The 13,351-nt window shown below is 36.9% G+C and overlaps 1 protein-coding gene across 1 annotated transcript in view; it reads left to right on the forward strand.

Annotated features, from left to right (window-relative positions):
* The window catches only part of CHKA (choline kinase alpha), a 29,993-nt gene that overhangs the window by 2,465 nt on the left and 14,177 nt on the right, over nucleotides 1-13,351 (forward strand). Inside the window, exon 2 of the mRNA XM_067540484.1 lies at nucleotides 5,545-5,656. Coding sequence (XP_067396585.1) covers nucleotides 5,545-5,656 — 112 coding nt within the window. The remainder of the gene's footprint in view (nucleotides 1-5,544; nucleotides 5,657-13,351) is intronic.

Here is a 13,351-nt window from a genome sequence, read left to right on the forward strand (position 1 = left end):
TGCTTTGGAAAGCTGTGAGCGGAGGCAGTGGAGATGCTGTCTCTAAGCCTTATGAATAACCCTCTTTCATCTTTGGTATTGGCCTTCAGCTGGTGGTAATTCTCCTCTTGCCAAGAAGGTGTTACATTTTTTTCTCTCTATGGCTATTAATCAGAAGCAGGGGTCATGTATGCCAACCTTTTCTGAATAGAGTAGTACTGCCTTAGTGCTATCAGACATCTTCTCTGTACCTGCTGATAAACCAAATCATGCCACAGAAGCAGACTAATTGAATCTTGTTGCCTTTTCACATACTTTAGTTTTTTTCATAGTCACTTAGCTATTGTATTCAATAGTTGTAAATACAGCTTCAAGTGACTTGTGTCATGAGGCGAGCCTTTATTGGTCTCCTATGTGATGTATCTTTCAAAGATGCTGTGCATGAAACTAACGCCATTGCAAAGCATAGTTGAGTTCAACCTAAACAAGCAAAAAAGGGGTAGCACAAGGATTCCTGAACCTTAATAGTGTCACAAGTAGAGCACCAGACTTAATGTACTTCAAAATCAGTCCACATAGGAATTGTCCATCACTCTGCTTTTGTATTGTTCTAGAATTAACTTGAAAGGATTGTTTATCCTAATGCCAGTGAGCAAAGACTCTCCCCTTCTCAAGGGCTTTAAAAGGGAAGTGAATATTAACAGTTTGATGTTCTATGTTAAATGCTATTTGGAGATGCAACTAGTCCTAGTGTTGTAGACCATGCAGAGCAATGACTACCTTTGCTTTTCATTTGATCTCTTATCTTTCTGTTCCCCCTGTTCACTTGCATGGTTATCATGTTCTTCTCCCCCCCCCTCCACATACTTCCCTGGACAGTTTCCAAACTACCTGGTCCTCTTTTCCCCCTTCTTCCTTAAACATATTTGGTTGCTTTGTACCATGTTTCCTTGCATATTCCTTTCCCACAGATAGTTCTGGTTCCAAAGGACTGCTGGTGATTCCCCCTATGTAGTTAGCACCCCCCAGTAGAAGCATACAGGCTGGTTGTTTCTCGGTGGTGACTTCTCTTTTTAAAGGCGTTCTTATTTCATCACGAAGGACGTAGATATCTGTAGAAGCTGCTGAAAATGAGGAGCTAGTGCCATGTGAGGAGCCAGCTCTCCGCAGCTAAGTTTAGGAAGTGAAGTGCTCATCTACACAGCTTTTTTTGTAGGTGTCTAACAATGTCAGACTCCTGGGATCAAAATGTAACCCATTGTAAGGTGAACCTGAGCAATGAAATATGATAGTCTATCATGCTGGGCTATTCTCACCTCAAGCTTTTGGGCATCAGAAAGAGCTGCAGTTTTTTGTGAAATAATGAGATCATAGCACAACACACAAAGTAAAGTATTGATTTAACTAAAATGGTGTAATACAGCAAAAATGTTAAGGGACTTGATGAAATATAAAATGTATGCTTTAGCCTACTATATGATCCAGGTAATTTTTGGAAAGATGAACCCATATTACCACAGTCCCAGTCTATTTTTAACCCCTATACTCCCATCAGTGTTGCACTATTTTTCCTTAAAGCTGTTTTTTTGTTTATGTTAAGGAGGAACCAGAAGTTTTCCAGTAGATCTGATTTGTGGGTTTATAAATAGTAGTACTGAAACTTCTGGTTCATTTTACTGATGAGGGAGGGGAAGAGGGAGGAGGAATAGCAAAGGTTGTTGCTGTGAAGGGAAATTCCAGATAATGTTGATAGGAGAGGCAAAAGGGAAGACGCTGCAGAAAAGCAATATAATAGAGACAATGTGGGGTGAGTGGATAAGCTTTTATCTTTCAGAAAAGCAAAGTGGAATTAGGAATAAGTAATAAATAAATAATAAGTAATGTTCTGAAATCTATGGGAGACAGAACAAAGGCTATAGTAATGTGTATTGCATGCTAACCTTTTCTAAAAGATGAAAGAATCTAATCTTTAAGTATAATTTGATACTGGTGCGCTTTACTAAGTAGTTGTTCCAGCATGTGCCAGGATACTGGCGTAGCTACATAATCAGTGGAATGCAGGATTTCCTAAACGACACCGTACTCAGCTAAACATACCAACCATGATCTAACAGTTTTACCAAATGCCTGTATACGTTCTTCTTCCTAAAGAGTACCTCAGCCATTATATTTGATTTAAAGCTCAGTTCTGGTCTGAAAATGAATAGTGGCAGCATAAGCTACCCAGTTTGTCTCTATTTCCTATCCGGTGTACTCTGTTTAAGTAACAAGATTTTCTAATTGCTGTTTCAGCAAACTCAGCCTGGGATCCTAAAGTTAAACCTAGGTTCTTTCTCCTGTGTTACCAGTTTTAAAAAAAAAAAAAAAATCCCCCAAGCCAAGATCTTGCCCTCACATTTGTGCAACCCAGTTATCCTCAGTGGGTTTGCACAAGTGTAATAGTTCTTGCAACTGGAACTTGCAAAAACTAATCAATTCTGTTAGTCACGCTCTAGAAAGAATAGAAATCACCTCTCACTAGATTATCTCTGCAGTGCTCAAAAGAGTAAAAAGTAACAATGTTATGACTGAATATATGCAGGGAGCATACCTATTGAGTAAGAATGAACTATGTTTAGATGGTCATGTTTTCAGGATAGGACTGCATTTTAAATAAGACTAATTAATCAAAGCCAAGTTTAGAGACCCTAACAAACTTTTATGCTGCGTACTGGAACTTAAAAATGGTTGAACCAATTTGTTTCAGTTCTTAAAAACAAGGTTCTCCTGGACCCTTCAAAGCCATTTCAGAACGCAAGAAATATTTAAAGATAAGACAGTGAGCAAGTGGAGTAGCAGCAGTAGATGGCATCCTTGTAAAACCCCAACATCATAAAGGTGTTATTACTTATTAGAGTGTGGTACTTCAGAAATTATGAAACTTGTAATTAACATAGCTTTATGCATTACAGGTAAGATGTCTTGCACATCTGTTAATAATAAATAATTGAAACCTATGAAAATCTGTCGGTTGCAAGTGACATCAGTTAGTGTTCTCTTAATCTTTTACTGCTGCCTTTTGAACAATTTACTGGGTGGGATTATCACATCAGAAATTGGGTGGGCAGACATGGCTGTCTTGAAGGTAATCAGATCACTGATTTACATATTAGAAACCAGGAAGCAGTGTAGTGTAAATTCTTCTGTAGCACTTTGTTTTGCTTGAAATAAGTGGGGTATGAAATAAATGAGCATAAGTGTTCAATCTATTTTTATCTTAATGATTTAAAGGAGGAGGTTCAACTTGCTGTAAAACTCAGTCCAGGTATTGGATATCCAAGCTTTTGCCAAGATAAGAAAATGCTTGAAGGCTTTCAGAAGGTGAACTTTTAATGGGAGTACACAAATAAATATTGGCTCCAATGTAGATCTTGCTGATGGGAGAGAGAACCAGAAATGTACTGAATATCTACCCTGGACAGATGATACCTGTCTAGCATTAAGCTGGTTAAGAGGCACCCTATTCTAATGTGACTACGTATTCAGCTTGAAAATATAACTTTCTGGGGATATTTAACACTCAGCTTTTATGTTGATTTGTTCACCTAACATCACAGTTGTTTAAAGTTCTTTTGATCATTACTGCAAACAGATCGCCATCTTCATTACTCAGGTTTTGTATATTTCCCTGATATCTTCAATCATGTATTAGTACAGTACCTAGCACAGTGGGATCCCAATCTTAATTGGGATCTGAGTGTCTGTGGTAATATAAAGATTAAAAAATGCCAGGCTTACTAATAGAGATTAATCCATTTCATTGTACAAGTGCCAAACTGCAGCTCTCTCAGCATCTCTGCAAAACCTGATACATCTCTCAGATGCTAACTATTATATTCCTTTTGGAAGTGTAACAATTGACAAACTCATCACTCTGTCCCCAACCACAAGGAACAAAAACAACCCTAGATGCCATCCATCGTTTTTCAATTGTCCCATTTATGAAGTTGTGAACTAATTCTGGTGTTTCCAGTTTTCATCCTGTTCTATCTACCTAGCTTCAGCAACTTTCTAATTCCAATATTTTTTCATCTTTCTCTGTTAAGAGGCATCAGACAAATATTTTGCTTGCTGTTGGACCAGCAGCAGAGGAAAATATCACTACAGATGTATTCTATTTCATTTCTCCTCAATAAAACTATTGTCTGTTGTAGGCAGTATTTTCTCCTGACATTATTGGTTACTCTTTAAATGCAAAAATTAACATTTAAAGGTGCCATATGAAAATATTTTATTACAGAACTTCATAGGACCCAATACCACTGCAACCATCGTTACAGACAGTGTAAATCTAGTATGTTTGCAGCATGAGCTGTTATGCCATCACATTAATTTGTTTTCCATGGATAGTTAAATAAGCATTTTATAACTCATCAAGCTGCACTAGAAGTTTTTGTTGAAGTAAAATTTGGTACAAGCTGAAACCTATTTCATGAATCTTAGAGGTGCCATTCCTTTTTGTGTATTTAATCATAACATGCAGAGTATATAGTAGAGGTGTTTATTGCACAAACTCTTGTAACTCTTGGTGTTAGTACCAATACAGTAGGGTTCCCCAGATGCACTAGCTTTCAGTTTAACTAGTTGAATATTCAAGTCAAATTCAATACATTTTATATCTACAGTTTTTTCCGTATAAAACATTACCATGTGAAACTTTGATATCAGATTTTTACTGTGGGTAATCAGAGCCCAAACCATGCAATTTCTTTGAAGTTCTAATTAAGCCATTAATTGATGGTATCCTTCAATACTTGATGTTACAAGTAAATAAAGGGAGAGAGCAGAGTACACAATCAAGTTTGCAGAAGTAAATGAAAACTTCTGCCAAACTTCTCTGTTCATAAATGCATATGTCTCTTGGGAGAAACTGATGGAACTTTTTTCTGTGACTAGCTGTCAGAAAAAGCTAATCTTTCTGGAGAATTAGCACTTATGAAGAGAAAAGAGTATAACTTACATCCAGCATAGTTTAGCACCTATGAGAAAAGCTCATTAAAACATGTCAGTCCTGACCTATACCATATCTACTAGTCTGCTCCTGAGCCTTTCCCTGAATATATCCTGTTGCTGTTCACTTAAATAATAAAATGACCTTTGAAAATATGGAAAAGTCTTCATTCCTCAGGCTAGATTCCAATGAAACTCTTAAGCCAAAAAACACTCTCTCACAGTAGTAAGTCACACCTATTTTTTCCTTCCCTAAATGTGTAGATTTCTGTCCTCTTTACGTATGGATTTGATAAGTAAGAAAAAAATGTGCTAGACAGCTTATTATGGCAAGCTATTTTATCAGTGGTCTTAAAAATTTTCTTACTGGTTTGTGGGTTAGTGATGTTCTGAAGAGAGTTTGAATTTGGTCTATGTTTAAATCAAGTCACTCATCCCAGATCTGACAATACAAAGCCTTGGACTATGTACTAATCAACTAATGCATGATTCTGATCTTCACTGATGAGAAATGAGAGGAATGTACAGTCTTCTGATGTTCAGTAGACTTTATGAATATCACCTTTCTTTTGATAGAGGTGGCCTCAGCAACATACTGTTCCAGTGCTCATTACCTGACACCATGGAGACAGTTGCAGATGAACCACGAAAAGTTCTCCTCCGTTTATATGGTGCAATCCTACAGATGGTGAGTACATAGAACATTTTGGGAGTGGGAGGGTTTTCTGTAGTTTATATCTGGAGAATTATTTCAAGAGACTTAAACTGTGTCACACAGCAAGTGTGTGCTACTCTTACTATTGGGGAATGTGTGGTGGTGGTGGGAAAAGATCTCTAGTTTGTCAGTTTCTGTTATAATTTGTCATTGCCTAGAACTTGTACTCCTTTCGATACAGAAATTCTGGCTCGTGTATCAGCTGAAGACTCATTTGCTTTTGGTTTGGTTCATGATGTTTATTTCTGGTATTAAGAGATTGGAGTGTGACATTCCAAAACAAGATATAAATCTGCTTCTGTGTAATCTGTAGGAGTTTCTTTGGCATAACTAGTAAGATTTCAAAGGACTAAACAATTTGTAAATCCTTTAAATCTTAGCCTCACTTTCACAAACCCTTCTGAGGTTGAAGTTGAAGCTTTGTCAAACTTATTCAGAATTAGTCTTTGAGCATTCTGTAGAGACCTATGCTGCATAGATGTCTGTCATGGTTACTGTAAAACCTATTGATGTACAATATTTAATGGAATTAAAACTTTGGGCACAAACATCCAATACCTTATACCTGTCTCATTCTGAAACCTTTCTTCCAGAATGTGTGCTAGGTCTTACAACTGGCGTAGCAGTAATATGGAGCTCTTTATCAAATGTTCTTTCAATGTTGCTCTCACTGCCAGTTGATTAGTATCAAGATTAAAATGCTTTTTGTAAATATTGCCACGTAACTCTCTATCAAGTTTGAAAAGAGTATTAACAGGTGAACTTTTAAATGGAGCATACAAAACAGTTAGTAAAGGTGACATTTAAAAACTCTTAACAGCTATTACTGTGCACAATGGAACAAATTTTAAGCTTATCTACCATGCTTGACACTTCACACAATAATGGTCATAAATTATAATGCTATTTAACCTTTTGAAGCTTCAAGAAATTAGGTGTGGATGTTCAGTTTTTCCCATGTAATTGAAATTTGTCTTTTGCTGACCATTCCTTCATTCCTGGTACTTTCCTTCAATTCCCAGTCATTTCCTTGGAATAATCTACTGAAGGTATTACGTCAGTTAATTATTCTTGAAAATTTAATCCATGCTTCCTCCTTCTCCTGTGAATTGACCAGAAAAGCATCCAATTACACCTGAAGGTGTCACTTAATCACAAAATGCATCATATTTATATACACATAATAAATGAGATTCAGTTCCTGGCTTTGACAACTAAAAGCCAGGACAGTCCTTCATTTTAAAGGATTTATTCTTAGCATGACCAACTATAGGCAAGTATTTCAGCAACAGCCATAAGATTATCAACTGGTCTGAGACCACCCGGGCACAGCTGGATGTAAATTAAGAACAATTGTCTTAATTTGATAAATGCATAGTATTCAGTTAAGCCAAGTTTTAATAACTTTTTTGTTTTAGTTAAACCTTCTGAAATAATTAGTTATTTTTAAAATAAACTTAATCCATAGTCGATTTACAAAATAGGTTATAGAGATTGATATATAATTCAGTAAATGATCTTCAGAATAAAATAACTTTATTTTATGGCTTTAATTTTAGTCTATCTTAAAATGTCAGTAGTCCTGAGTAGGAAAATAGACAGCACAACTTCTGTATTTGGGTTATGGAAGGGCATAACTTTTTTAATAACCAGAGTCTTTGAAGAAATGTAATCATGCATTGTAAAGTTTGGAAAAACAAACTACAAATACTAGAATTCGTCACCTGCCTCTTTCCCTCAGGTTTTTCTTGACTTCTCTTCTCTGCACTGTTCATAAAAGAATCAAAACAAGATGTTTGGTTCTAAAATCTAAGAACTAATTTGTCTAAGTTGGTTAAAAATCATTTGAAACTGCATTCAGAACTCTTCTAATCTTTTTCGTCTTGGTGTTGAAGGATCTTTTGAGATGTCTAACTTCCTTTATTTCCGTAGTGGCAGTGAAATGACTGCTCTTGTTGGTGCAGTTCACTAAGGGTTAAGTAAGCAGAGAAAGTCCCAAGGTAAAACTTTCAGATTGCATTGAGGTTCACAATTTGTCGATAAACATTTGTCTCTTCCAGCACCTACATTTTACTCAAATTAAAACCTAAGCAAACTGCATTTTTTTTATTGGTGTATTTTGAAAGCCTCATTTAGGATTGCAGTAAACTTCTGGGTGGCATAAACTAAAATGTTTGAGAAGCATGTTTATAAGGAATAACACGTGAAAAAAATTTCTTTTTAGTGAAGTTGGAAAAAGTAACACTTGCTCAATTTAAAAAGAAAAAAAAAGTAATAGTTAAAGGAACACTAGTTCAGAAGTTTCAGTTTTGGGGCCTAACCCTAAAATTATTTTTTTTTCTAAAACTCTCACTGGGTCTTAATAGTCACCACTTTTAAGTTTTTACTCATTTTACTGCCTTTGCAGTAGCAATTTTGAACACTTGTCAGTTCTAATTTCTGTTGAAATTGGTGATGAACAAAGCAAGCTATGCTAGGTCCTCTTATTCCGTGAAGACTCTATTCATAATAAAGGAGTGAAACATAGAAAAGTAGTTGACCCTGACTTTTTAAATGAAGGATACTGGCACCACGACTTCCAGTACAAGCCACCTTTGGGAGAACCATTTGTTGCTAATAGAAAATGACCCCGGTTTGCTTATTATAAATTTTGGAAGACACAAATGTCAGTACATATAACTTACTATATATAAACCATGCCAGTTGGTTAAAGGTGCCACAAAGGGATGGCTTTGTCCTTCCTCTATCATAATAGTTGGTTCAGGCAATTTTCTGTGTGCATGAATATGGGGTGGAGGGGGGAGCTGAAGTGGCTTGGCTATTATGAATGGTCTCCCTGGCATGGATTTTTATACACATCAAGGACTTCTCTTGAGTATATCCTTGAGCAGATCTTTTTTTAGAGGATAAGTATTCGTGCTTGTGAAAGGTAAAAGTACTAACCACATTAAAATTGACGTGTTTGAGGCACAATGCAGATATGTTGCATACATTCAAAATAAACGGTCTTTTGCTGCTTTTCTCTCATTCCTGCCCCCAAAGAGCTAAATTATTATGGGAGCATTTAACTTTTAAAATTCTTCAATACAACAAAGTGACTATTGAATTGTTGTCTATTTTGGTGTATAAACCATTGAACAGAAAGATTAGCCAATGTGCACTTAACATTTTGGACTTTGAGACTAGATTTCATATGCAAAACATTCTACTGTTGTGTGCTGTTTTCCTATTTAAATTCAGAAGAATTAAATCTCCCGCATAAAAGCTCCCACATTATAACAGCTATTGGTACTATAACTTCAACTTAATTTATTTTTCATTTATTTAAAGTTCACCTACGAAAAGATCACTTGTGGGTTATGTTTCACAGCCCCACTTTTTCTGTCAAAAGAACCACAAACTCGGCATTGCTGGGGCTATATATTGCTTTTACAACAGCCAAAACAAATTCCTACATATAAATGAAGAAAAGTAGAACCTGGTAATGCTAATTTTCAGTCTAGTCTCTAATCTTCCATTCAAGTGAACACTGAAAAAGTTAAAATGGTTGCCACATTTCTATGGAAAATTGTTCCATACCTGCCTTGCTGCCTTTTATTTTTTGTAACTAAATAAAATGCAGACTGCTGTGTAACTGTTATCAACGTTTTCTGTGATTGTTGCTGTTTTTAATGTCTGTTCATAGCATGGAATAACTACAAATCCCTGGCACTGGCAGATAGCGTGAATGAAGCCAAGCACCTCTTACAGGGGATATATTTGTGTTGGGTGGAGTTAAGGGTGTTCTGAGGGTAATGTACCACTTTAGTTGTATATGCATGTGTTCTCTGCTGCAGGCTTGCCCATGCGATCGTGCCTAGAGCACTCTGGTTTCCAGGTGACAGACACGATTCACGGTATAGTATGAGATCTCTGAAGTTGGAGCGTTCTCTACAGCTTTCATTTTTTTTAGTTCTGGGTTTTGATATGTTTAGAAAATAGTAAGACTTAAGTAGCACAGCTACTGTTTATGTTGTCTAAATGTGTAAAGAGTAACTACAAATACCAAAATATTGCACTAAACATTCCCCGTTCCTTTCCTCTGCTCCCTCATTAGAGAATGGTAACTTTGTCTGAAGTCAAGAGGATTAGAGATGTCTTAGTATAAGGCAGAGTTCCTAGTGCAGGTCCTAAAGGAGAGGGGGGGGGGGGGAGGGGGCACCCACCCCCACCCCACCAGTTCCCAGTTGCTAGGATTATATAGTTACTCGTCTCATTTCATTCAGATCTGCCTAGGTACAAGGACACAACACAAACTATCATTCTTCTCAGGTGGAACTCAGTGGCTGAATCAAGATATTTATTCCATTCTACTTAATAGACACCTCTGGGCATTCCTCTTATCAAGTAGCTTGCATACCAGTGTTGACCATCAGTCTTTAGAGACCAAGGAGGACTTTAGGTTTCTACTGATACTGTATACTCAGTGTTCCTTGGTCATGAGTTATATGGAGCAGATGTCAAGATTTGGAAAATGTTTCCATTCTGTAACTCCGTATGCATTTAATTCTTTTGGCCACTTGAAACCGAGTCACCAGCACTGGAGTAAATCCACAAAGTTGCAGGTTCCAGTGCTAGAAATGAGCTTGCAAACAAGGAGCTGCAACCATTGCTAAAGCATAGCAAGTTTCACTACCCTCAATCCTGGGCTTCTGCTAGCACTCGCTTCCTGTAAAGACCCAGGTTTTATGTTAGAGTGAGTTCATCTTCCACATAGAAGCCATCTTGTCTAGTAAATCCTGGGATATCAGGATGAAAATGCAGAATTTAAATTCTCCTTGTCAAACTGGCATATGTGGTCAGTAAGGGTAAAAACCAGTCATGTTCTTAACACTTAAAAATGGAGACAGTAAAACAGTCTATTCAGGCTAACAGAAAGAAGCCTTCAACACAGGACAATAGATTATGTATAGGGTTGTAGTGGGAAAAATTCAAGATTATTATTAGTTCCTCAAGTTCAAGGGTGTGTTGGAGTGAGGAGGACATCCCCTTAAGCTACTAGCTCTAAAGACTTACAGCAACTTTCCTCCTCTTCTCTCCCCTCTTCTCCCCTGCATCTTAGTATTATACAGTTGTCCTCACTGGCACCTATTGACCTTGAATTTATTAGGTTTACTTTTAATCCGCTTTGGAAGCCAGTTCTTTCCTGCAATAACAAGAACTAGTGTATGCAGTCCTACTTCAAGGAATGGCCCACCACCACCTTTAAATGGATTCCTGAACATGTGCATGTGCTTTCCAGATAGCAAAATATTTCCCTACAGAAATCCTGAGAGCCAATCCTGGTTCTCTACTTGAAATAGTTCATCACTTCTAAAAATCTCTTCATTGCTCTTAAAGCAAACATAAAATCAATAGGATTGACTCTTAAAAATTAGAGTTGCACTCCTTAAACTTCTGATAACTTGTGAAGTGAGCTCTATTGTGGAAAACTGCATTCTTGATGGCTGTTTGATCAAGAGTAGGTGAAATAAATGCACGGTCTGTTAGAACAGGTGGCACAAGAAAAGAACTGTGTGCCTCAGACGCCATTCTTATAGGTGATTTCCTGATTATCTCAACTAAAATGAGATTTTTTTTCTTAATCTCTAACATCTATTTTAAAGAAACTTCTCGCAAAAAGCTTAGTCCAAAAGTATTCTCTAATTATAGATCTTCCTTGACTGACTATAACGGGAGCGTTATCTAATTTTGCACCATGGGTGGATGGATAGCCACCTGTGAGTACTATTCAGCTCTAACCTCCTATTCATGATTGAAATCCATTAATTTCATAACTATTCCATATTCTATCTTCTGTCTTGCTTGCACACTTCTAGCATTCTGGTCTGAGGGAACAGAAAAGAGGAAGGAATGCTGCAGAAGTCTCATTTTCTGATGACTGCAGTATACATCCCTTGTTACTTTCTCCTAAAGTGTTGTACTGTAGGTGCCATTAAGATTCTCAGGCACCAATGTGAAGAATACTCGTACAAAAGTACTGACCAGTCTCTTGATACTGGTGTGACCTAAATAAATTGAAAGTGGGATACCTATTCAGGTCTTGGAAAAAGCCATCTAATCCACTTAACTTCTGATAAACTGAACCATTCTAGGAGCATCATGAAGCAGGAAAGTCTCCTGGATGGTGAGTAACCCTTTGGCTATTATTCCAAGAATATTCAGTAAGATACAATAGTGGTATTGACATAAGACATACTTCTCAGAGGAGTCCTTTTGTACAAGATGTAACATTATTGCTTAATTACACATTAGGTTCAGTGGGTGTTTAAGACTAATTAATTTTTGAAAGGAATGTATACTAATTTAGCAGCCTTCATATTGTTGTCTTCTAGGAGCTTAGTGCAATGGGAAGTACTTTCTGAAAGATTCTTGACTATATCAACTACATCCTTGCTGTAACTTTTTAAATACTGTAGCTGTATAGTTTGTGTAAATCATTAGTTTGTTGTGTGGTACTCTAGGGCAGCTGGTGATGCTTAACTTGTATTTTGTTCAGTCCACACTTCCTCCCTTGGTGTGAGTATGTTGTTAAAGCTTTGGAACAGAAAGATATATTCATGGTTCCATGAATCAAATGTTTCTGTTCAAAACATGAGATGGAGGCTTCCTTTATGGGCCTTTACACTTAGTGTGGTTTAAATACCCAGACAGCAATGTTTCAGCAGAATTGCAGTGTCAATAGCAGACACACACACATGCTGCTGAATAGAACTAAGCAAATATTTGCTTACTTGTCTCTTTGCCTTCAAACCCTTTGAAAGAATGGCTTTTATTCCCATTTGCATTTTAAATGTGCAACTATATTAAAAGCATGTGCCACTGAGGGTTCAGCTGCTAAGGGCATGACTTGTTAATATTTTGAAATTGCTTTATGATGGCTATTAACACAATGCATTATGCATGGAATTGGTTAATGGTTTCCTTGTATTGTGCAGTTTCATTGAGGCATCTCATGCTTGTCCTCCACATGTGGGGGGAAAAGAAATCATTTGAAAATTTAAGTCCTAAATTACAGAACCTACTGTACATGTAACAAATAGGGTACAAATCTAGTAGAACTTAGTGCTTAAACTAGATATGTTTTAGTATTCATGAAAGCTACAAAGTCATCTGATTATCTAAGCAGGTACTCCGCAATTTTTCTACTGTGACTCGGTCAGTACTTCTCATTTCAGATTTGTATGTAATCCAAGATTATGATGTATCTAAGGGCAGGTTTACACTTAAAAAGCTGCAGTGGCACAGCTGTACCTGTGCCACTGTAGAGTTTGAGTGAAGATGCTACGAGAGCTTCTCCCATTGGTGTAGTTAATCCACATCCACAAGAGGCAGTAGTTATGTTGATGGGAGAAGCTCTCCTGTCAACATAGTGCTGTCTGCAGCAGGAGTTAGGTCGGTGTAACTGCATTGATCAGGGAGTGTAGATTTTTAACACCGTGGTGTAATGTAGTTATACCAATGTAAGTTTGTCATGTAGACATGACCTAAATGTCTTCAGTGCTAACTTTATTTGGGGAAGGGATGTTTTCCAAAGTAAAATGCACATTTCCATAAGAAGGTAATCTTTTTAATGTTTAGCAAAATATTATTAACTTTCAATAAGATCAAAATTCTGTCTGAAATATT

The sequence above is a fragment of the Emydura macquarii genome, unplaced genomic scaffold (genome assembly GCF_026122565.2).
Source record: "Emydura macquarii macquarii isolate MOO-44397 ecotype Brisbane River unplaced genomic scaffold, CSIRO-AGI_Emac_v2 contig_587, whole genome shotgun sequence".
NCBI classification, from domain to species: domain Eukaryota; kingdom Metazoa; phylum Chordata; order Testudines; family Chelidae; genus Emydura; species Emydura macquarii.